This window comes from Zalophus californianus, chromosome 1 (assembly GCF_009762305.2).
Source record: "Zalophus californianus isolate mZalCal1 chromosome 1, mZalCal1.pri.v2, whole genome shotgun sequence".
In the NCBI taxonomy this organism is placed as follows: domain Eukaryota; kingdom Metazoa; phylum Chordata; class Mammalia; order Carnivora; family Otariidae; genus Zalophus; species Zalophus californianus.
The window spans coordinates 85,151,101-85,176,600 of NC_045595.1; the positions used below are offsets into that span (position 1 = coordinate 85,151,101).

At 49.5% G+C, this 25,500-nt stretch overlaps 1 protein-coding gene and 1 long non-coding RNA gene across 11 annotated transcripts in view; one reads left to right on the plus strand and one right to left on the minus strand.

The window, feature by feature from the left end:
• The window catches only part of TBC1D5 (TBC1 domain family member 5), a 579,609-nt gene extending 575,653 nt beyond the window's left edge, over positions 1-3,956 (plus strand). For 7 of the 10 annotated variants that reach the window (XM_027583569.2, XM_027583568.2, XM_027583571.2 and 4 more), the window contains one exon: positions 176-3,956. In XM_027583569.2, the coding sequence (XP_027439370.1) occupies positions 176-478 (303 nt within the window). In that variant the 3' untranslated portion in view covers positions 479-3,956. The remainder of the gene's footprint in view (positions 1-175) is intronic. The other 3 variants (XM_027583573.1, XM_027583572.1, XM_027583576.1) reach the window with 1 other exon arrangement.
• LOC113916736 lies at positions 637-23,842 on the minus strand. The gene is made up of 3 exons (XR_003518012.2): positions 23,638-23,842; positions 4,946-7,091; positions 637-759 (listed from the first exon to the last, which is right to left on the minus strand). It is a non-coding gene; the product is annotated as an uncharacterized LOC113916736 (long non-coding RNA).
• Positions 23,843-25,500: the final 1,658 nt, after the last annotated feature.

The window sequence follows — 25,500 nt, forward strand, 5'->3', positions numbered from 1 at the left end:
CCACCAGGAAGTGCCAGGGCTTCAGGGAAGCAGGACCAGACACCGCATCTTCCCAAGGAAGAGCAGAGGGCCTAAACTTCCGGGAAGTGCTCCCGGCTCACAGGGCCGCTGCTTAGTTCTCTTGTTTCACTGGAGTCTTTGCTCATCCACCTGTACTTCTGACTGTACTTCACAGGCCTCTTCGGAAACACCAGGGTGCATGGACAGAGGGAGTGCAGATGACTTCATCCTGGTCTCCAAAGAAGACGAAGGGGGCAGCGCCAAGGGGTCCTTCTCAGGCCGGTCCCAGCCTCTTCGCACCCTCCGAAGCACCTCTGGGAGAAGTGAGCCCCTGGCCCGCTCTCCTCTGGTGTTCTCCGACCCTCTGATGGGCCCTGCCTCAGCTTCCTCCAGCAACCCCAGCTCCAGCCCCGACGAGGACAGCAGCAGCAACAGCAAGGACTCTGGCTTCACCATTGTGAGCCCCCTGGACATCTGACCACAGTGCCCCTGGCCTCCTTCGTGGGGACTGGCCACCCCCTCAGCAGCCCCAGGGCCCAGCTGAGGCTTCCCCAGTGGAGACCCCTCTGAAACCAACACTTCTTTCCCAGCATGCCTGTGGCCTTTAGTGCAACCCGTCAGAACCCTCTAGAGAGAGGCAGATGGCCACAGAGCACACAAACAGATGTTCACCAAAATGCAGACAGGGCTTTCAGGGCCCTATCCCACCCTGCCTTTGCTCTGAGGTAGACCAGGGTTAAGTATCCAGTATCATGTTCACTGTCAAAAAAAGACCAAATCACAATTAGAATCATTTTCCCTCTATCCCCTTCTCGCCAACTAAGAATTAAGTGTGGCAACTCCATTAATTATAACTAGAAGAAGGAAGAAGAGTTGGTTTCAAATCTTCCCTCCCTCAGAGTGTCAGGCATAGGAAAATTGACTGAGATCAAGAAGGCTTATTCTCTGGAAATCTCTTTCTCAGCCTATTTCATTCCTCCTTTGGGAAGCCATACAGCAGAGCCAAATACAACAGAATGGACTAGAACTGGTGGATTCCAGGGCTAGAAAAAACCCATCACTGACCTCTCAGAAAGTTACAGTGATCTTTAGAAACAGGGTCTAAACTTAGGAATCCTATTTAGGTGTGATGGGGTTTAGATTTTTTCTTTTGTTAAAGAGTATGTTTCCAAACCTCAGGCCAGATGGACTCTGGCCATCACTGTCCCTCCTCAGACAATTGTATTTACCCCTTTAGAATCTTTCACAACCAGAAAACAAAGGTCACGTTAAGCCAGTCTTTGCTGCACTGATTTCAGAAGTCATAAGAATATTACTTCTTGAATTGGAAAATGTGACCCTGACTATGGGACAGATGTCTCTCAGATAGTTTTCTGGTGTCGTTTCTCTAGTTTTGGCTCTGGAATACACCTGTCACCTGTCAATTGAGAAGTAAAGGGAAAAACCCAAGCTCATTCCCATCCAGAGTCAGGACCTCCCATTGGCCTTAAAGTAGCAGTAACAGGGAATTCGACCTGGAGTCCCTTCTGGAGGAGCAGGGCTTCCCACAGAACACTCCAGATGTCAGGAAGACGCAGGACTTCTGCACAGCCCTTCCCTTGCCGGGAGCCAGGCAGAGGAGCTGCGGGGCCCGGGTTCAGTTGCGTACCGCGTCCCACCACGGGACCAGCTCTGACCCGCCCGGTGCCTCCTGGGCTTGGGCACACAATAGAGAATTTCCCTTTTCAGCTGGCAGCTTATGAAATCTTGCTGGGCAGAAAGCATCACATGAGCTGTTTCTCTCCTTAAGAAGAAAGGCCCCAAAAAGGACACTTTCCCTGTCCTTTGTGTAAGCAGGCATTCTAACAGGATAGCCATGGTGCCCGTTTCACCTCCATCAGGGGGAGCAGCCCCAGCCCTACAGTGACAGGTGCTCAGGGCTTCTCTGAGGACGGCAAGGCTTCTAGGCGGTGGAAGCTTTCACGTGAACCAGTGAAAAGCTAAGTTTGAAAGACTAGACACCGTTTACAGTCCTTACCACTGCTAACCCTGTATTTCTCTACAGTGTGATAATGACCTAATTTCCCACGTGCTTTCCAAGAAAGCAGTGATGACTCGGAGTCAGCTACTGCAGAGAGGGTTCCAGTTAGCTCTACAGTTTGTCCTCAGACTCTAGCAGGAGAACCTCTGAACACGTGAACATGGAAGATGAATACTAAGTCTGGTTTTGCTCAGGTGACAAGGTTGCTTGGCCTTCCATGATTATTCAAAGACAAGCTGCTGAGCTCTTTGGCTCCTCCATAGAGTGGTCTGCTCAGCACCCCCTGGGGGTGACTCATAGAGTAAGTAAGTAAGTTACTGCCCAGTGTGTGTCGCCTTGACCACACTTTGTATGCTCCCAACGTCCCCATACGGTGAATGGCCTTGCGGCTGCACACGGTTGCCATGATTTTCCCTCAGAGGACCTGGTTCAGGGCGTTGTCAGTGTTTTCAGTTCTCAGGTAAGAAGTGCGGAGCTATCCTCGCCAGGGCTCCAAGACACAAAGTGGAAAGGGCCATGGAGATGGCTGTCCCATGGCCATGGGTCCTAGTCGTCTGCTTTTGGCAGTTTCTTTGCCCTGAGAGCTAGAGTCCTGATAGTCCAGTGGCACTGGGCCCCCACCACCCCAACAAGGCTCTAAGCTACTTCCCTGCAGTTGGCTGGGTGGTTAGCGGTCCCTGAAAACCCCCAGCCCTCCAGCACACGAGGGGCAGGTCCTCCACTCTGTGCTTCCATGTTGGTGCCACCTGAGAACCAAGGGGGGGTCTCTCAGAGGCATTGCTTCTATGGTCCCCAACGAGCTGCTCCCTCCTCAGAGGCAAGAAACACGAGGGGGAGTGGGATGTGGGCAGTGCCACCCTCAAATTCCCATAGGTCCGTGGGGTTTGAGAATTGTATTACTCTCTTGATCTTTTTAAGTGACTTGTTTTTATTCTCCATAGTTGAGCATCGTTTGCATTTTTATTAGTTACAGTGCTATTAAAGAATGTGTTCCTTTTTTATTATTTTATCAAGTACTTAAGTGCACATTTTTTTAAAATCCTGAATATCTGAAGCCTTTTTTGTTTTTAACAAATATAATCAGTGGAGCCTTTCATGTTTTGATTATTAGCAGTTAAATATGTTTTATATATATAAAGCTTAGATGAATTTTTGTTGTCATCCACTTTTTTAATATAGGTACCTGTGTTTCATGCATTCCTTTCTGATCAGTTTGGAAATGAGTTAAAATTTACCTCTACATTATATATGGGCTACAGATTAGAGAAAGAAAATCATTACGATTTTGCCTTACCTTTTATATATGCCAAGGGGTCATAAAACACTTTAAACATTCAATTATACTGGATTATTCTGCCACAGTTGACCTCCTGCTACTGCTCACTGCTACCTGCAGTCTGGTAAGAAATACTATCACTGCAGAATGAGTGTGACTAAAAATAAACCAAGGCCTCCCTGGGCATTGCCTTCTCTGCATCTGACCGAGTTCAGTCCCGTGCATCGGTCCTTCGGGTCTGATTGCCCACCACAAACACGAAGGTCGCCTCCACTTTGTCAGAGATGAGCAGATACAAAGCTCAGTGGCAGTTATAGGGTCTGCTAACGACAGCTGACCTGCCAGAATCGACTCAGATTTACTATTTTTGTTTTGTTTTTATTTTGTTTAAGAAGCGGCCCCCTGGGGTGGTTATAGAACCAGAGCGTGTATGCGGGACGCAGGCCTTCTGGGTGGCTGTCCTGTGGAGGCTGGGCTGTTCCCCCCGCCCCGCCCGCAGGTGCACACCTGGCCCCACCCCTGCGTGTCCAGAGCAGGGGCGCTGGCAGTCATGGGGCAGGAGAGGAGGCCGAGTGAATTAAGGACAGCACCTGACAAGCTGGATTTCTCCCAAGCCATTACTGCTCCCCCTGTGTTACTTTCAAAAGCTCTTTTTGTAGTGTTAAAAAGAAATAAAAAGTTACTGTAAACAGGCTTGAGACCACTTTGATGTAAAAGTTGTCATAATTTGTCTCACGATGGCACAATTCATTTGACTTATGGAATACCGTGTTGTGCCATTTACATCCTATCGCTTTGTTCTCATTCATCTTTATGCTGTAACTCATACTGATTTAAGAAATGACTTTTTCTTTTGGCAAACTGATCCCATTCAGTACAGTTATAATAAAAGACTAATGTGAAACTGAGAACGTAACTTGACTTGTTCCACGCAGGGGATCAGTGCTGAGCAGGCCTGATCCAGAGGAGACCCGCCCAGGGCGTGGCCAGCAGGGCCCCCCGCCTGGCCTCTCCTGTGTCAGTGCATGAGGCTAGGGCTCACACCTAACCCTGCTGGTCCCTTCTTCCCCAGTTTGGGCCCTGCTCCACCTACTGGTCCAAGAAGCCATTTGGGGGCAATGCCCCAACAGTTTGCCACCCTCTCTCCACTGTCCCCCCTCTACACTGGGTTTGCTCTGGTAGCCTCGCTTATACCCAACTAATATTGGGATTGGATGAAGGGCCACAGTGCAGAGTGCACTCCAAGTGTTAAATGACAAACCAGGAAAGGTCGGGGTGGGGGGGCGGATCTGCACAGCTTAGGTAGAACTAGGAGGCCAGTGGTACCTTTGTGCCACTGCCAGAATTCACGCCTGGACCCATCCCTAGCCTAGGCCTCTGTCCCAGGCCCAGCCAACAAGGGGCTTTCCCTCCCATGGGTCACAACCCATACCCCCCAAGGGACTTTATTACCCACCTGTTCTGCCCTAAAAAGGTGGGAGGGCCTGGCACCCTTCTCAGATGGCTCATGCTGCTGACCAGGACGACCACCCACACCGCATCCCTCCCCGGCCGCCGGGAGCAGAGACTGCGGGAGCAGGTGTGGTCGGCACCTCACCGCTAGCCCTTGGGAAGGACTCCAGGGCTGCTGGATCCTCCTCCTGTCCTACCTGCGTCACTGGCTGAGAAGAGGTGAGTGCAGGGGGCTTCCCTGCAGGCCTGAGTCCAGGTGCTGGTGGCCCTGCTTCTCCTGACTCCCTTCCCCAGCCCTGTATGGTGTTCGTTCCTCCCGCCGAAACGAGCCGCTCTTCAGCTGATCTCAGGGCCAGCTCTGGGTGAATCGTATGGACACATCTTCCTTCCAGGGCCCCTTCTTCAGGCAGAAGCCATGCCCCTGGCTCCCCCTCTGCCAGGTGAGTGGGAAGAGGCTGCAGGTGGTCGAGGTGGGTCCTCTGTCCCCTCACTGACGGCTGTGCAGAGCAAGGGTCTCACCAGTCCCATCCAGGGCCGGGGCAGCCTCTGAGTGAGCTGGTGCTCCCCCGCCCACTGAGTTCCCAGCTCCTCCCCAGTGACCGTCCCCCACGGCTGACAGTGCCAGTAGAGGGGCTGCTGACAGCTTTAATTTTGTAATTTGCCTCCATCGCAGACAGCGTTCTTTGCCTCTTAAGGATGCATAGGTGTCACCAGAAATTTCTGCACTGAGAGGCACAGCTGTTGTGAGAAAGGACCCTCATAGAAAGGTGACAGACCGCGGAGGCCGGGGTCGTTGATGCGCTGACCCAGAGAATCCATCCAGCATCAGCCCACCGTCCCTTCAGCAGACTCCACCCAGCGCCCTCAGAGTGGGAGGCTACGCGGATGCTGGGACACACTGGGGCCCCCAGACTGCCAGGAAAGGGGCGAAGAGACCTGTGTCTGTACTAGGAACACGAGAAACAGTTTCAGGACCAAGGGATCCCAGGGGAAGTCCTCCAGCGAGGGAGGCTCCGGAAGGCTCGAGGTGAGGCCAGTGAGCTAGGCCCGGCGTGCCAGGCATCCTCCTGCTGCTGGGTGAGGGGCATCCCACTTCCTGTCGGTAGGTGCTTGGCACTAGAATCGGAGCAGAGGGTGTACTTACAGCCACCAAGCAGGCTGCCTTTCCCCCAGGCACGTGCCGTAACGTGGGCTCAATGCTGTCCATCGTTCAGTTCTGGCCAGAGAGTGTCCCCAGCTGGGGAAAAGCCCAGCAGACTCCTGAGGGCCTGACATCGTCTCGGCCATAGTTGAGGAAGCAGGCAGCAGCGGGTGCTCTCCTGTGTCTCAGTCTCAGAGGAATAAAGAGATAGGTCACAGGGCTTAAGTGAAGAGGGAAAGGGACTGCAGTAGATGTCCCCTCCCCAGGGGACCTTCCCAGAGGAAGGACAGCTAGCAAAGGCCACGCTGCAAAAAGGAGCAGATCGTATACTGCCCTTCTAGTGGCACCCTCGTCCCTCCACACAGGTATCCGCGCCTCCTGCCGCCTCAGCTTCTGGCCCTAGTCCCACATCCATCCAGACAGGAGCCCCTGATTCCCACACAGTGTCTGGTCCTTGCCCCTCCCATGGCTCGGTCAGGCCCTCTTGCCTACACCCCACCAGAGCAGAGGCCTCATCCTCACTCACTGGGCCTGACCAGTGGCCTGTTCCTCTGCCTCGCCCTCTCCCCTTCTCACCTGGAAGCAGCTCTGACCCAGGGGCCTCCAAGTGCTCAGGATGAAGGGTGGCCCCTTGCACCACCCACCCTGTCCCCGCAGGGCTGTGCTCTAGCCCCATGGCCTTCCTCCTGCTAGGCCCTTTCCCAGCTTGAGGCCTCACACAAGCGGTTTTCTCTGTCCAGAACGCCTGCCCTTGCTCTCCAATGTATACCTGGTGGAAGCCAGCTTCAGTAGCCAGATTGCTCTGGTGGGGGCCACCAGACTCCTCCTGCCCGTGGAACTGCTTTCTGGAAGTCCCACTGTTCTATTTCACTTTGCCCACTGTGCCAGTTACTATGGCTATATAACCAATCACCCAGAAGTTGGCACGAAGTAACCACTTATTATGCTCGTGGGTTGTGGGGGTCAGGAATGCAGACGGAACACGGTGAGGACAGTTTGTCACTGGTACCTCTGATGTCTGGGGCCTCAGATGGAAGACTCAAAGGCTGGGGGCTGGAATCCTCTGAAGTTTGGCTCCCTTGGTCCCTGACGGTTGATGCTAAGACCTTATCTTGGGCTATGGGCTGGAACACCAATAGGTGGCCTCTTCACATGGCCCGGGCTTCCTGGCAGCAGGGTGCCTCGGTTCCAAGAGCAAGTGTCTGGAGAGAGAGAGAGGAAGAGAGAGAGTGAGCACTAAGTGGAAGCCACCTCGCCTTTTAGGACGTAGACTCAGCAGTCACCCAGCATCACTTCTGCCACATCCTGTCCACTGAAGTAGTCACAAGTCCATCCAGTTTCAAGGGGAGGGGAAGTAGAGTCCAGTTGTTGATGAAATAGGCAACATTATAGAAGTACATGTGAAACAGGAAGTGCTATGGCCAATCTGTCATGCCCATTGACTGGAGACTTCCTCAGGGTAGCCGGAACAAGGCCTCAGCCATGCTGCAGACGACCGAGGCTGTTCCAGCCATACTGAACAGCTTACGGGTGCCATTCAAACCTTTAGTGTTTGTAGCTGCTCGCTCCTCTCCTCCAGGAAGCCCTCTGTGATGGTTTCAAGGCATGGCCTCAAAACTTTTTGACACTCTTTCCCTCAAGAGCCCCTTGAATCCTAGCTCTGTGACTTCTTAACCAGTAAAATATAGAGGACATCATACCATGCCAGTTTCTGGGCCCAGACCTTAAGAACACAGGCAGCTTCTACTTCCTGACTCTTGGTATACTCACTGGTAGAAGCCAGTCACCATGTGCAAGGAAGCCTAAGCAGCTCTGCAGAGAGGCCTATATGAAACCAACAGCCAGCAGCTAACTTAGAGTGAGCCATCTTGGAAGTGGATTCTTTGGTCCCAGTTGCCACTATGGAGCAGAGACAAGGTATACCAGCTGAACCCTTCCCAAATTACAGAATTGTGAGCAAACAAAATGATTGTTGTTGTTTTAAGCCACTAAGTTTTGGGGTGGGTGGTGATGCAGCAATGGGCAACTTTCCCTGATACCCTGACTAGCAGGACTCATCTCTTCTAAACTCCTTCATCTTAGGACCATCCATCTTTCCCAGCCCTCCAAGCCCAGAACTTGCATTTCCCTCCTTGAAGAGAGGGCCTGAGCTTTAGCAATTCATTCACCCCTATTTACTGAGCACTTACTATGTTCTAGGAGCTGGAGAAGTGCAGTGAACAAGATAGATAGGATCCCCGTCGTCAGGGTGCTTGGTCCAGTGGGGGAGATAGGCAATGCCTTCTTACTCAATGCATTACCCTTGTGAATGAATGAAGGACATAATTTCAGAGGAGAATGATGTAGCAGAAACCCTTCAGAAAGTCCAGTTCCTTTGCCCCCTGGGCACGGACACAGCTGGACCACACTTCCCTTGCAGTGATGGAGCTTGGACCAGTAGATGTGGGTGATGACCCAGGAACAGTGTATGGAGGGGGAGGAGCTGAGTAGATGACCCTAGCAGCCCGAGAATGCAGGAGTTGGGAGGCTGAGAAACCCTTTTCTCCCCAGATTTTTGAGACCCAGCTTGTCCTAGGTTTTTCCTAAGCCTCTCTGTCACCCTTTGCTTTCATTCCCACACACATTACCCCTAGGGAAAGAGCCAGAGCCAGCTCTGACAGACTAGAGGGAGAAGGAAGCCAGTGTCACTCCTCCTGGCCAACCTCCATGCACTCAGAGGAGAGTGTAGTGCCATCAGACTCCAGGGTCCTGAGCCCTGCCTGTCTTAACTCTCAGGATGGCAGGGCTCCGGCCCAATCTCAGCCAATTAAGACGGTTCTTTGAGTATGACAAGGGGGCTCTGGGAGCCTCCATTTCCTGGTCCGTAACATGCTGGGGAGAAGGCCAAGCGTGGCCGCCTCTCAGGGGTGCTGCAAGTAGGATCAAATCTGTTAAGTGCCAGGTACTGTGTCCGGCCACCACTTGCATTATTAACTCTTACAATAACCCCACAGGATAGGCGATGGGGAAGGCACAAGCCTTGCTCCCTCGCCCCACAGGTCTGAGGTGGCCTCGAGCACCCGGGGTGGCCAGGCTCTGCCGGTCTGTGGGATGTGTGAGCACAGGGGCCTCTGTGTGTTCCGTGTACGCATCAGCACCAGGGCCCAAATTCACCGTGTGGTGAAATATGGAGATGTCATTCCTGGGCGTGTGCGGGTGACTCACCTAGTGCTCTGATGGTGGTGGCCAGGCTGCTGCTGGGTTTCTCAGAATCCTGCACCTCAGAGATTCAGAGAAACTCAGACTTTCAGAGAAAGTCTGTTGGTGTGCCACAGAGATGTTAACCACAGAGCCTGAGCAGAAGTCAGGTGAGAGTTCAGCAGGCCAGGCCGAGTTCACCCTTCCTGTCCCCAGCTGTGGGCAGAGGTCCCCAGTAGCAGAGCGCCGATGTCAGATCTATGGCCCCCGGCATGTGTGCGTGTGGGAGGAGCACTGTCTCAGGAGTCTGCAGCCCGGCAGTCAGCTCTACTCTGTCAAGCAAGACACAAAACCCACCCAGGCCAAGCGTTTATCCTCCTGCTTAGGCAGGGTTTGGCCCCGGCTCATTCAGGAGACTTTGGGGAGCCCCTCATAGTTTCTGACACTTGGTTTCTCCAGGTGAAAAATGAAGGATCAGGTACTTTTTTCAAGCTTTTTTGACCATAACCCACATTAAGAAAAACATTTTACAGCATACAACACAGGATAACCTTAAGGGTATAACTCAGGTCCCAGGATGTCAGTGGCTTAACAAAAGAAAAGTTCATTTCTCACTCACATAACTGCAAATGCAAGGTTTCCTGGTTTGTGTGTGGCTCTCTTCCACACAGTGATACAGGAAACCAGCCACCCTGACCTAGAAGTACCAGGTCATTTTCAATCACATTCCATTGGTGAAAGCAAGTCAGCCAGGGGCCCCACCTAGAGGCGAGCATCAGGGAATAGTCACTCCCAGCAGGGCACCCCCCTCCTGAGGGGCACGTGTACTCTGGGGGAGGGGAGCACAGATCTGGTGGCCAGTCAGCTGCCTCTAACACACCCTGTGCTCCCAAACTCACACATGCAACTGAAATAGAAGATTCACAAAACAAACTTGCTCATGCTGCACATGATGCCTTCTGATTCTGACACCTTCTACCTATTTCATTAGTGCTGGGCATGACCCACTAAATTAATCCCATGACCCACTACTGGGTCAGTGCCTACAGTTTAAAAATTCAGAGGATTCCTCAAAGAAATGGCCATAATATTATCCAACTCTGTAGGATGTACAGAGTTGAGTGGCCACATGTCTTGAAGGACTTAATTCAGCCAAGAGAACTGCTCAAAGCCACAGCTGTCATTCAGGGGAAGATGCAATGAGAAAGTGTTTTTTAACCCACAATAGATCCAGATGAACTCCTAGCCGAAGTGAGGTCTGGTCAGATGTCCAGGAGCAGAAGGCACACCTGAAGGCCCAGGAGGGTGGTTTCCAAAGCAAATTCCAGACCGGGGTTCGGGGAGCGACATGCTGGCTCCAAGCCTCTTTCTGAGAGGGATTTTGCAAGTTCTTTTCCCAGAATGCACTTTGGACAAAATTTCAGCTAGGTGGCAATGGCGATTCACTCGAACATTGGAGAAGGAGCAGGCATTTTAGCACCTGCCATGAAATATCCTGGTATCCCCCCGAGACCACCTCTTCTCTCTCACCTTGCCCCCACCCCCAGGAAAGTTCTGGTCTGCCCCATCTCTTTGCTGATGTTCCCTGAGCTCCAATGGGGCTGCAAAACAACTTGGGTACCTAGACGTCTTTTCTCAGAAACACCTGGGAAAGAGCCCCATAACTATGAGTCACCTCATGACGTCTATGACCCAAAGTCACCCTGGAGACACTGACCCTTTTCTTCGAAGAGACAAATCAGCCTTCAATGAGTGACCTAGATTTTCCTGTATAAATCCAGTTGCAGAATTTCCAACTAATTTTGGTACATGCGCCGTACCTTCTGCAACTGTCCTATTATGAACCCAGAGCAAGGAGCCTCTCCATGGAAAAGGTGTGTGAGGGCAGGAATATGGGATTGTGCAGACAATGGATCTGGGTTCAAGAAGGGCCTCTGCCCCCCATAAGCTGTGTGCCCTTGAGCAACTTGCACAACCTCTCTAGACCCCCATTTTCTTACCTGGGAATGGGATACATTGCCTGCCTCTCAGAACATGTGTGAGGAACAGGTGAGTCAAAGTAGGGAAAGGGCATGACTCATGAGAGTAGACACTGGCCTGTCCACCCCCGGCCCCCGGTCATGAGGAAGAGCCACAAAACCGCATTTAATTTCTAAGGTGTAAACTTCACTGTCCTTCTACGTGGACATGACAGGCCACACAAGCCCTTTACTAGACACCCATATGTGGTGGACTGTGGTGCATCCCGAGGGCCACATACCCAACCCAGCCAAGGGACTGACCTTGGGGAACTTGCCCTCCCGCATGTAGATCTCCTGACAAGTCCAAGTATGACAACTTGTGAATCTGGAAAAGGCAGACTCAGGAGTAGAAGAGGGATGTGCCCTAAATCAGGAAGAAGGGGTAGCAGGTGGGCTTGCCCAAGGAAGTGGAGCGTTGAACTGGAACTTGGAGTTGACCAGGTGGTTTTGGGGGAGGTATTCTGGACAGCAGGAGCAGCAGAGTGTGCAGAGGTGAGGTCCTGAACAGGGAAGGAACGGGGCGGGGGGGAGTTCCTTGTTGGGGAAGGCCCTCAGTGAGCCCCCAGCAAGGTTAGAGGACTCCAAGGCCTTTCTGGGACCTTCTTCCCACTCTGGGGTGTGTCTGTTGGAGGTGAAGGCTTCTAGAAAATCCATGGTTCAAAGCTGAGGTTAAAAGCTCAGATTTAAGGAATCACCTTAGAACAGCCAGGCTGCATCAGATGGGAGCCTAGGGAGATTGCACTGCGATAGGAGAACAGCACGAGCAAAGGCAGAGAGGCTGGGATGAAAGAAGGAAAGACAGTGTAGACACAACTTTCTGGTGTTAGGAAGGAGCATGAGCTGGAAATAGGAAGAATCTGAGTTTCCACCCTGGCCCTGCTTCTCCCTGGGTGACCTTGGGCCAGTCTTGTCTCCTTATTGATGAAATAAGAAGTCATAACTGGACAGAAATCACATATAGGGGTCTAGAGTGGGGACTCCCAAAGCTCGGTACAGGCACCACTCACCATCCCTCCTGAGCATGGGGTCTGGGAACTGCACAGGGAGCTGCAGTGGGGAGCAGGGGGGGACAGGGAAGCAGCCCATCAGTGAGGGGGTGCTACAATCTGTTCCTGCAATAACAGCCAGTTTCTGATCGGGACAGCAAAGATGCAGAGGCACTAGAAGAACTCTTGATTTCTAATGGGAGTATAAAATGGTGCAAGGACTTTGAGAAATAGATCAGCAGCTCCTAATAAAGTCAAACATACTTACTAACAATCACATTCCTAGGTATTTACTCAAGCAAAATGAAATACACATCTCACAGAGACTTACACATGAACACTCAGAGCAGCCTTGTTCCTTATAGCCTCAAACTGGAAACCACGCCCATCCATCAGCGGGTGAACAGACAAGCAAACGGTGGAACAGCGTTAAGATGGGAGGCTGCTCAGCAGTACAAAGGAATGTGCTTGTGCTACACACAACATGGATGAATCTCACAGACAGAAGGGTGAGCTGCAAAAACCAAACAAGGAGGAATACGTACTAGGATTCCATTCTGATACAGTTCAAGAAAAGACAAAAATGAGTCTATAGTGACAGCCATCAGAGAGTAGCTGCTGCCTGCCAGTGGGAGCACGGGTTGCCTGGGAAGAGGCCTGAGAGAACGTTGGGCACTGTGTTCAGTAAATACCCTCCTCTCCAACTCCACCTTGTCCCCCCCGCTTCCCTCTTCTCTCTCAATAAAACTGCGTTCCATCTCCAAATAGTCAAATGTAGTTGCAAGTCCCCAAGAAAAGGACACGTGCATATCCTACGGTCATATGGACACATACCTCTGGACCTGCACACATGCATTCAACAAATATTTCTTGACTTTTTCAGACACTATTCTAAGCACTAGGGAAGAGGTAGTGAGGAAGAAAAACAACAGATATGTCTTTATGGAGGTGACAGTCTAATGTCACCATTCTTGCCAGCCCCCGCCCTACCCCAGCCTCCTCTGGTCTCATGTTACAAATCTGGGTCATTGGTGTGGGTAAATGAAAGAGCTCAGAACATTTAAAGAAGAATTAATACCTATTCTTCTGAAACTGTTCCAAAAAATAGAAATGGAAGGAAAACTTCCAAACTTATTTTATGAGGCCAGCATTACCTTAATCCCAAAATCAAAGACCCCACCAAAAAGGAGAATTACAGACCAATATCCCTGATGAATATGGATACAAAAATTCTCACCAAAAATACTAGCCAAGAGGATCCAACATTACATTAAAAGGATTATTCACCACAACCAAATGGGATTTATTCCTGGGCTGCAAATTTGATGCAACATCCTCAAATCAATCAATGTGATATAATACATTAATAAAAGAAAGAACAAGAACCATATGATCCTCTCAGTAGATGCAGAAAAAGCATTTAACAAAGTACAGCATTCTTTCTTGATCAAAACTCTTCATGGTGGGGGTGCCTGGGTGGCTCAGTCGGTTAAGCGTCATGTTCTTCAGCTCAGGTCATGTTCCCAGGGTCCTAGGATCAAGCCCCGCATCGGGCTCCCTGCTCGGCAGGAAGCCTGCTTCTCCCTCTCCCACTCCTCTGCTTGTGTTCCCTCTCTCACTGTGTCTCTCTGTCAAATAAGTAAATAAAATCTTAAAACAAACTCTTCACAGTGTAGGGATAGAGAGTACATACCTCAATATCATAAAAGCTATCTATGAAAAACCCACAGCCAATATCATTCTCAATGTGGAAAAGCTGAGAGCTTTCCCCTAAGGTCAGGAACACAGCAGGGATGTCCACTATCACCACTGCTATTCAACATAGTACTAGAAGTCCTAGCCACAGCAATCAGACAACAAAAAGAAATAAAAGACATCTGAATCAGCAAAGAAGTCAAACTCTAACTCTGCAGATGATAGGATACTTTATGTGGAAAACCCAGAAGACTCCACCCCAAAACTGCTAGAACTCATACAGGAATTCAGTAAAGTGGCAGAATATAAAATCAATGCACAGAAATCAGTTGCATTTCTATACACCAACAACAAGACAGAAGAAAGGAATTAAGGAGTCGATCCCATTTACAATTGCACCCAAAACCATAAGATCCCTAGGAATAAATCTAACCAAAGAGGCAAAGAATCTGTACTCAGAAAACTATAGAACACTCATGAAAGAAACTGCAGAAGACACAAGGAAATGGAAAAACGTTCCATGCTCATGGATTGGAAGAACAAACATTGTGAAAATGTCTATGCTACCTAGAGCAATCTACACATTCAATGCAATTCCTATCAAAATACCATCCACTTTTTTCAAAGAAATGGAACAAATAATCCTAAAATTTGTATGGAACCAGAAAAGACCCCAAATACCAGAGGAATGTTGAAAAAGAAAAGCAAAGCTGGCAGCATCACAATTCCGGACTTCAAGCTCTATTACAAAGCTGTCATCATCAAGACAGTACGGTACTGGCACAAAAACAGACATATAGATCAATGGAACAGAACAGAGAGCCCAGAAATGGACCCTCAACTCTATGGTCAACTAATCTTCGACAAAGCAGGAAAGAATGTCCAATGGAAAAAAGACAGTTTTTTCAACAAATGGTGTTGGGAAAACTGGACAGCACATGCAGAATGAAACTGGACCATTTCCTCACGCCATACACAAAAACAGACTCAAAATGCATGAAAGACCTAAATGTGAGACAGGAATCCATCAAAATCCTAGAGAACACAGGCAGCAACCTCTTTGACCTCAGCCACAGCAACTTCTTCCTAGAAACTTCACCAAAGGCATGGGAAGCAAGGGCTAAAATGAACTACTGGGACTTCATCAAGATAAAAAGCTTTTGCATAGCAAAGGACACAGTCAACAAAACCAAAAGACAACCAACAGAATGGGAGAAGATATTTGCAAATGACACATCAGATAAAGGGCTAGTATCCAAAAATCTATAAAGAACTTATCAAACTCAACACCCAAAGAACAAACAATCCAATCAAGAAATGGGCAGAAGACATGAACAGACATTTTTCCAAAGAAGACATCCAAATGACCAACAAACATGAAAAAGTGCTCCACATCGCTCGGCATCAGGGAAATCCAAATCAAAACCTCAATGAGATACCACCTCACACCAGTCAGAATGGCTAAAATTAACAAGTCAGGAAACGACAGATGTTGGCGGGGATGCGGAGAAAGGGGAACCCTCCTGCACTGTTGGTGGGAATGCAAGCTGGTGCAGCCACTCTGGAAAACAGTATGGAGGTTCCTCAAACAGTTGAAAATAGAGCTACCCTACAATCCAGCAATTGCATTACTGGGTATTTACCCCAAAGATACAAATGTAGTGATCCAAAGGGGCACATACACCCCAATGTTTAGAGCAGCAATGTCCACAATAGCCATATGATGGAAAGAGCCAAGATGTCCATCGACAGATGAATGGATAAAGAAGATGTGGTGTATATATATACAATGGAATATTATGCGGCCATCAAAAGGAATGAGATCTTGCCATTTGCAATGACATAGATGGAACTGGAGGGTATTATGCTAAGCGAAATAAGTCAATCAGAGAAAGACAAGTATCATACGATCTCACTGATACGAGGAATTTTAGAAACAAGACAGAGGATCGTAGGGGAAGGGAGGGATAATGAAACAAGATGAAACCAGAGAGGGAGACAAGTGAGACTCTTAATCTCAGGAAACAAACTGAGCGTTGCTGGAGTGGGGGGCGGTGGGAGGGATGGGGTGGCTGGGTGATAGACATTGGGGAGGGTATGTGCTATGGTGAGCGCTGTGAATTGTGCAAGACTGTTGAATCACAGACCTGTACCCCTGAAACAAATAATATGTTAATAAGAAAAAGAAAAAGAGCTCAGAAAAAGTCATGGTGAACAGTAATTATGGTTATAATAATAGTAATAAACCAGAAGAACTTGGAAAAAGTTCAACATTATACATAAATGGAAAGTTCACAATTGGGTGGAAAGATGGAGAGAGAATTGACAACATAAGGTTTCTACTGGCTCTCTTACATAGGTTTTTTGGGGTTTTTTTTAGGGGAGAAGGGGGGCAGAGGGAGAGGGATACCCTTAAGCAGGCTTCACACTTAGTGCACAGCCTGAGGCAGGGCTCGATCTTACAACCCTGAGGTCATGACCTGAGCCAAAATCAAAAGCCGGACACTTAACTGAGCCCCCAGGTGCCCCTCTTACACAGTTGTAAAAAAAAAAAAAAAAAAAAAAAAATTACCTTTTTATTTTGAAATAATGTTAGACTCACATAGAAATTGCCAAAATAGGGGCGCCTGGGTGGCTCAGTCTTAACGTCTGCCTTCGGCTCAGGTCATGATCCCAGGGTCCTGGGATCGAGCCCCACATCGGGCTCCTGCTCAGCGGGGAGTCTGCTTCTCCTTCTGCCTGCCGCTCCCCTGCTTGTGCTCACTCATGCGCTCTCGCTCTCTCTCTGACAAATAAAATCTTTAAAAAAAGAAAAAAAGAAACTGCCAAAATAGCACGCAGAGAGTTCCTATCACCCCTTGCCGGGCTTCCTCCAATGGTAACATCTTCCCACCCAGAGAACAGTTCTCATGACCAGGAAATTAATGTTGGTACGTTACTATCAAGTACACTGCAGATCTTACTCAGACTTCACCCCTTTTCACATGCACTTGTGTGTGTGTGGGGGGGGGTTCTGTGAAATGTCACCCCACGTACAGATTCTCAGAGCCACCGCTGCACTCAGGACACCTGAGGACTCCCTCCTGCTCCTCTACGTCTGTAGCCTCCCTGTGCCCCGAACCCCCGGTGGTCTGTTCTCCATTGCTATCATCTTCTCATTTGAGAGTTTTCTATACACTGAATCGGTATGTGACCCCCCTCAGGGACTGGCTTTTTCTCTCAGCCCTAATGCTCTTGTGATCCATCTAAGGTGTATATATCAATCGTTTGCCCCCTTTGTTGCCGCATAAGAATTCCACGGTGTGGCTGTACCACAGTTTGTTTATCCACTCATCCACTGGCGGACATTTGAGCTGTGGGTAGTTTGGGGCTGTTACAAATAAAGTTGCTAATTACATTGGTGTACAGGCCCTTAAAAGGCCCTTGACACACGCACTTGACTTTTTCTGCTCGCCTCCAGCCATAGATGTTCCTTAACATTACTCCACTGTCGTGCGCAAATCTTCACTCATCTGGATGTAATATATGTAGTGACACAGATGATAACACAACTGAGGAAGAAAGCAGACAAGACACGGAGGAGCGATAGTAATTTGTAAATGTCATAAAGTCCCTGTAGGCCTGTCAGCCATTGCCTCACATTTTGTAATGTATATCTTACACCCACCTAAAGGCTTGGCCACATTGTCCCCTGTCCACAGCAGCGTGGAAGGCACGGAGATGGCTTTTGACAGCAGCCAGAGTTACAGCCAACATTATGACAGTGGGGCTGAGACTGGAGAAGCACCCCATAAAGCTGAAAAGGCGGCCGTTCAGTGCAGGATGAGTAATGCAATGCCTGTCAACAACCCAGAGGGCATCTGTACAGCTGAGCACCCTTCATTAACGGTTACCAGAACCTTCTGGAAAAGACTGAACTATGCTTTGTATGCACTTCTACAAGACAACAACAGATGGCATGCATTTGAGAGCGATTTTCACCTCAACTCACTGACAATTACAGAAATCGAAACGCTTCAACTAGGGAGCTCTAGCAAACAGACTTGAAGAATACCACATCCTCTAATGCCAAATAAATAAGGTATCATGTTCTTAATTGTAATGAACACATCCCAACGGAAGCCAGGCCATGAGTCCCACATATGATTTATGCCTATAAGCAGGGCAGAGACAGGAATTGAAACAGACTTTCCCCAAAGAGCATGGTTCTGAAGTCACACACCCAGATGTGATGGTCAGTGGGGTGACCTTGGTCAAGTCATTTAATCTCAGGGCACCTGGGTGGCTCAGTCATTAAGTGTCTGCTTTCGGCTTGGGTCATGGTCCCAGGGTCCTGGGATCGAACCCCACCATCGGGCTCCCTGCTCAGCGGGAAGCCTGCTTCTCCCTCTCCCACTCCCCCTGCTTGTGTTCCATCTCTCGCTGTCTGTCAAATAAATGAAATCTTTTTTAAAAAAAAGGTCAGTTAATCTCATTGAGCCTCAGTTTCCCCATCAGTGAATGGGAGTGGCAGTACATACCTGCAGGGGTCATAACGAGAAAAGGATAGGATGAAGTTCTGTAGCACGGCAGGGTCTTGGGAAGAAACAACTTTCACTAGTGAACTTTCCCTTGAAGCGGTTTCACCTCCCCACCCTCCTGGATGTGGGTGTGAATGGGGCCAGCTGGTCGTGGCAGTGAAATCTCTGTCCTCAGCCACTTCCTGCCTCAGTGTCCCCTCTGTCCCTCCCCTATCTGACTCCTCCCCTCTCCCCCCATTGCCAACATCAAAGGCTGTGAGTTTCATTGGACTCTGGTACACTCGGGGACAAGCTGGCTGGAAAAGAATTTGATTCAGGGACCCTGGATACTCCCCGACCCCAGGATTCCTGTCCATACCCCTCTCTCCTTCTCCACCAGCAGACAAGCATGGTCTCTCCTCTCTGGAGACCTGAGGGCTCCTGAAGGCAGCATCTAAAGGCTTCGGCCTCAAGAAATTATCTTCCATCAACTGTCAACTTCTAAAGTTCCCAGTGACAGGAGTGGCTCATTCCCTCCAGACACTAACCACTTAATTAGATTCATTGGGGCAAAAGTTTTCTTTCTGAGAGAACCTGTTCAATGCCCTTGTCTGCCTGAGCAGGAAAATGCAAGCACCCTCTTTGCTGCTCTGGAACCTATCCATGCCTACTGGAGGGGACAGGGTTTTTCAAAGGAGAGTCTGATTCTGGAGAAACTCCTGCTCAGCGGAAGCTCAAATCCCAAGCCCTGCCCTGAGTCCAGAGGGGTGAAGTCTCCTGGAGCCACCAACCAGGGATGTGACTGCAGTAAGAATCCTGGGACCCAAGTGGGGCCTCAGTTTCCTCATCTGCAAAATGGGATGACAAGACCCTCTCCTGGGATAGTGGTAGGAATTAAAGGAGATAATTTATGTTTCTCTAAAATGTCATTGTCCCTAGACTAGCAGGCAAGAACATATTTTTCCCATGGTGAGAGCAGCCCTGCAAGTGAGTCAGCCCCACTCTGCACACACAACGCAGACTCTTGCACCATGCCTGCCGACAGCCCATTGGCCCAAGCAAGTCACGTGACGCGGGAGGAGTGGGAGTAGACCCCCAGTGGGATGAGGGAGGAGGGCAGGACGGAAGACAGAACAGTACTCCCGTTGGCCATGAGTGGTATCGGGTTGAGCTGAGATTTGCACCCACATTCTCTTTGAGGGCGAAATCTCTACATTATTAACCTGAAGTGACTCAAATTAAGAATGAATACTCAATTGTTTTTTACTTACAGGAACGAGTCTTTTATTAACATCCTTCTTTGGTTGGCCTTAAATGGTTTTCCCAGCAGGGAAAGGCCTACTTAGCAAGCATTTATGGGCTAGGACTGGGAGTGCTTTACATATATTAACCATGTAATCACCACAACTTCCCTGGGAGGTAGGTGGTGTTCTTATCCCATTTTAGAGAAGAAAAAAACTGAGGCACAGAGAGGTTAAATAACTCGCCCAGCGTTCTCACAGTAAGAGGCATCAAGAGGCTATGAACCGCACTGGCTCCCTCTAGCATGTGGGCTCTCCCCACTGGGCCTGCCTGGGACCGGGGCAGCCCTGAAAGACCCCGGCGGTGCTCAGCAGGCAGCGGGGAAGGGGCTTCTTCATGCCCCCACCCCATTCGGGGTGGTTTCCGTCATGAGCAGCCTCAGCTGATTTCACGCTGCCGGGAGACTCCCTCTGCTGTTAACACACGCTGCTCCCTTTGTAGACATGGCCTCAGTCTCCGCAGCTGTTGTGATACCCATTTTATAGGCAAGGAGCCTGAGGGGTGGGGAGGGAGCCACCACCTGAGCTCTTCCTGGAGCCAGCATGGGAACCCTAGGGCCTGAGGGCAGGGGCAGCAGCTCCCAGCCTTGGGATGCATGGGGGCACAGGGTCCTGGCTGTGGCATAACATTGGGGTATCCCCGATAGGGGGGGAGGGGGGTTTTCCAGGGAGGCCTCCTGTGGGGCTTTCCTCATGGGGGTGTCCTGGGGGGCTGGCATTCCAGCCAAACCTGAACCTTGGCCCCTTGGCCCAATCCACAGCAGAGGAAACACGGAAACACACATTTGATCTCAGAGAGAATGCTCTCAGAAGTCTTTCCCACTCGACCTTTACTTCTAGGAGCACTTACCACTCCTCACGTCTCGGCCCACGATGGCCTCTTCCTGACTCAGCTCCAGCTGCTCAGCCGTGTGCTTGACTCGGGGAATGTCAGGAGTTTGCGGTGTGTGCACCCCAAAGACACGAGAATCCCCAGCAGCCCTGTTGTCAACAGAAACGCTCCAAGGCGAAGACTTTTAAGATGAGGTAGTTAGTGGGCAACAGCTGAGGTGTTTTGTGAGGCCCACTGCATGATGCACAGCTGAGACGGGGCCACTTCAGTGCGGACTTTTTTTAAAAATTTTTTTATTATGTTAATCACCATACATTACATCATTAGTTTTTGATGTAGTGTTCCATGATTCATTGTTTTTGCATAACACCCAGTGCTCCACACAGAACATGCCCTCTTTAATACCTATCACCAGGCTAACCCATCCCCCACCCCCCTCCCCTCTAGAACCCTCAGTTTGTTTTTCAGAGTCCATCGTCTCTCATGGTTCGTCTCCCTCTCTGATTTACTCCGCTTCATTCTTCCCCTCCTGCTATCTTCTTTTTTTTTTCTTAACATACATTGCGTCATTTGTTTCGGAGGTACAGATCTGTGATTCAACAGTCTTGCACAATTCACAGTGCTCACCATAGCACATACCCTCCCCAATGTCTATCACCCAGCCACCCCATCCCTCCCACCCCCCACCACTCCAGCAACCCTCAGTTTGTTTCCTGAGATTAAGAATTCCTCATATCAGTGAGAGCATATGATACATGTCTTTCTCTGATTGACTTATTTCACTCAGCATAACACCCTCCAGTTCCATCCACGTCGTTGCAAATGGCAAGATCTCATTCCTTTTGATGGCTGCATAATATTCCATTGTGTATATATACCACATCTTCTTTATCCATTCATCTGTCGATGGACATCTTGGCTCTTTCCAGTTTGGCTATTGTGGACACTGCTGCTATAAACATTGGGATGCACATACCCCTTCGGATCCCTACATTTGTATCTTTGGGGTAAATACCCAGTAGTGCAATTGCTGGATCGTAGGGTAGCTCTATTTTCAGCTTTTTGAGGAACCTCCATACTGTTTTCCAGAGGGGCTGCACCAGCTTGCATTCCCACCAACAGTGCAGGAGGGTTCCCCTTTCTCCGCATCCCTGCCAACATCTGTCGTTTCCTGACTTGTTCATTTTAGCCATTCTGACGGGTGTGAGGTGGTATCTCATTGAGGTTTTGATTGGGATTTCCCTGATGCCAAGCGATGTGGAGCACTTTTTCATGTGTCTGTTGGCCATTTGGATGTCTTCTTTGGAAAAATGTCTGTTCATGTCGTCTACCCATTTCTTGATTGGATCATTTGTTCTTTGGGTGTTGAGTTTGATAAGTTCTTTATAGATTTTGGATACTAGCCCTTTATCTGATATGTCATTTGCAAATATTTTCTCCCATTCTGTTGGTTGTCTTTTGGTTTTGTTGACTGTTTCTTTTGCTGTGCAAAAGCTTTTTATCTTGATGAAATCCCAGTAGTTCATTTTTGCCCTGGCTTCCCTTGCCTTTGGCGATGTTTCTAGGAAGAAGTCGCTGTGGCTGAGGTCGAAGAGGTTGCTGCCTGTGTTCTTTAGGATTTTGATGGACTCCTGTCTCACGTTTAGGTCTTTCAACCATTTGGAGTCTGTTTTTGTGTGTGGTGTAAGGAAATGGTCCAGTTTCATTCTTCTGCATGTGACTGTCCAATTTTCCCAACACCATTTGTTGAAGAGACTCTCTTTTTTCCACTGGACATTCTTTCCTGCTTTGTCAAAGATTAGTTGACCATAGAGTTGAGGGTCCATTTCTGGGCTCTCTATTCTGTTCCATTGATCTATGTGTCTGTTTTTGTGCCAGTACCATACTGTCTTGATGATGACAGCTTTGTAACAGAGCTGGAAGTCCGGAATTGTGATGCTGCCAGCCTGGCTTTTCTTTTTCAATATTCCTCTGGCTATTCAGGGTCTTTTCTGGTTCCATACAAATTTTAGGATTATTTGTTCCCTTTCTTTGAAAAAAGTGGTTGGTATTTTGATGGGGATTGCATTGAATGTGTAGATTGCTCTAGGTAGCATTGACATCTTCACAATGTTTGTTCTTCCAATCCATGAGCATGGAACGTTTTTCTATTTCTTTGTGTCTTCTTCAATTTCTTTCATGAGTATTTTATAGTTTTCTGAGTACAGATCCTTTGCCTCTTTGGTTAAATTTATTCCTAGGTATCTTATGGTTTTGGGTGCAATTGTAAATGGGATCGACTCCTTAATTTCTCTCTCTTCTGTCTTGTTGGTGGTGGATAGGAATGCCACTGATTTCTGTAATGCGGACTTTTTTCAATAAACATACTGGGAAAATGTTTTAGAGATTTGTAACAATTTGAAAAAACTCACAAGCCATATAGGCTAGAAATATTTAAAAATTTAAGAAAAAGTGAGATATTATTATAGGAATGCAATATATAATACCCAAAATCTGTCTTTTGAAAGAGAGAGCACGTGAGCACGAGGAGGGGTGGAGGGAGAGAGAATCTCAAGCAGACTCCCCGCTGAGTGTGGAGCCTTGTGGGGCTCAATCCCAGAACCCTGAGAGCATGACCCGAGATGAAATCAAGAGTCAGACGCCCAATCGACTAAGCCACCCAGGTGCCCCACATAGAGAATATGTCTTAAGTGATGACCTTAGCAGTAAGGCTTCTGGTCAACAGTGGACTATTAGTACTATAGTCACCAACACTAAAAACAGGGAGATCTGACCCAAAATCAGGATGGCTTCTCCTGACGCCTGGGAGGCTCTGCCTATGGGCCACACCAAGCCGGGGCTAGTGAGCCAGGGAGGCCCCCGAAGTGCACAATCTATGGAGCCTCACTCCCTGGTCCGCGCCCCCCATCGCGTTTGTCAGGCCCACTTTTAGGTTTGGTGGATGCCTCAGTTTACCCTGAATGGACCTTTGAGAAGCCAAGCCACATCCTACTCTTTCTGCTCCCCTCCTTTCCCCTCTTTGCTTTCTTTTTTTTTTTTTTTTAATAATTGGCAGCCTTTTTTTTTTTTCTTAACAGAATTCAAATTCAATACAGTAAAGTGGATCTTAAAGATTCAACTCGGTGAGTTTTGACAGACAAGCGTTTGCACCGTGTAACAACGGCCCCATCGAGATACAGAGTACTCCCCTCCCCCCAGAAAGCTCTCCCGCCCCTCCCAGGCACCCCACCCCCTCACCTGAGGTGCCACTCCTGTGCCTTCCACCACCGAGAATGCTTTCGCCTGTTCTGGGACTCGACAGGGATGAATCCTACAGGGTGTACTTTTTGGGGTGCATCCTCTGTCGCTCCACATACCATCTGTGAGACTGGCCCATTGCTGCAGGTCTCCCCAGTGGTTCCTTTTTCTTCCACTGTGGGGCCGTATCACCTCTGGCGGAGCCATTCTCCTGCTGGTGGACAACCGGGTCATTGATGGGCTCGTGTGAAGAACGCTGATGCACGAACAAGCATCAGGGGGTTTGCTGGAATCTCTAAAGCCCTCACCTTCACGGGGGAGGAGAGAAGGTAGATTAGGCCCAGTCTTCCCGACCCTCATCTCCTTACCCCCGCTTTAAAAAGTCTCTGTCTTCTTTGCCCACCCTTTCTGTGGGTTCACAGAGTGACGGATTTACGGGGAGGGACAGAGAGGGGAGGGGACCAGCCACAGATGGGAATTTTGTGAAAGGGTGCTATGACGCCACACACTTGCACACACATGAATACGCGCACACACATATGCACACAGGCACACAGAGAGGCATGCGCGCACATGCGCACATATGCGTATGTACACAGAGGCATGCACAGATGCACGCTCACGCATGCGCACGAGCACGCACACGCGGCCAAGCCAGTACGGGCTATGGGGATGGGAAGAACCTGCTTAGATCAGCTCCCGCTCATGAAGGCGTCAGTTGACAGTCTGTTTTCTAGCTTCCTGTCTCGCCTCCCACACTGCCCATCGATCCTGGAGCTGCCAGGTTTCTTTTTCTACATAAGATACTATTTTGCTCACATCACCCGCTGCTCAAGCACCTTCCATGCCCCAGGTCTGATCGCCACAGGCGGCAGGCGGTGCTCCCTCACACACTCCACACCTGTTCCCACTGCAGGGCCTTGGGGCTTTATCTAAGCCCAAAACCTGGTCAGTTGCCCCCTCCCGGATGAAGCCGTTCCCAAATGCCAGCAGCCCCGACACTCTGCCCAAGATCTACCCCTGCAGATGCACTGTCACCTGTCCCAGCCCTCTCCCTGCTGTCATTGTTTTTGTGACCACCTAGGGGCAGGGTTGGAGAGGAAAGGTGCACTCAATCAGGTGTCTCAAGGCCAGACTCTGCAGTTCTGGGCTGACGGGAGAGGTCTGCGTGTCTAGCCTAATGGGGTGGGGGTGGGGGGGCAGTGTGAATCAGGTGCGGTGGAGACAGATCTTGGTCCTTGGCCCCCTTGGCAGCCGCGTGGGGTCCCTAGGTCTTTGGGGCACAGGGGCTGCTCCCCAGTGGACATACCAGTCCCCACATCCCCTAAATGCACAGGTAAAGGTGAAGGCCACCTTTGCTCACATATAAGTGACCCCCAAATATAACGTTTTCCCAGTAAGATCTTTCGGATTGTTTGTGACCATCTAGACATTTAGGGATCGAGTGAAACTACTCAAATGTTCTGTATATTTTGTTTATTAATTGGTTGCACATAAATCCTAAGCGTGTTTTGAGACCGGATTGTCTCGTGCTCCTTTTCTTCTCTGTTAGGTCTGACCCAGTCTGAGTATAGAGCTGCTTTGCACAGCCCAAGAACATCCCCATGATGGGGACATGTTGGGGCGGGGGCGGTGCTCATGGTGGGGACGACTGGAACCAACGTTCTCCCAAGGGTCCATGGAGTGGGCAAGGCAGAAGGGGCTGGACAGAGTGTATGCCCAGGCTTCTCCAGGAAGTAAACGGATCATTCCCCTTCAGATAGACCGGCCCTGGCTGGTTTCCCTGTGGTTTCCAGTCACAACCAGTCCTGACTCACCCGTGTCCCCATGCCAAGGTTTCTGGATTAGACCAGATAGAGAGTG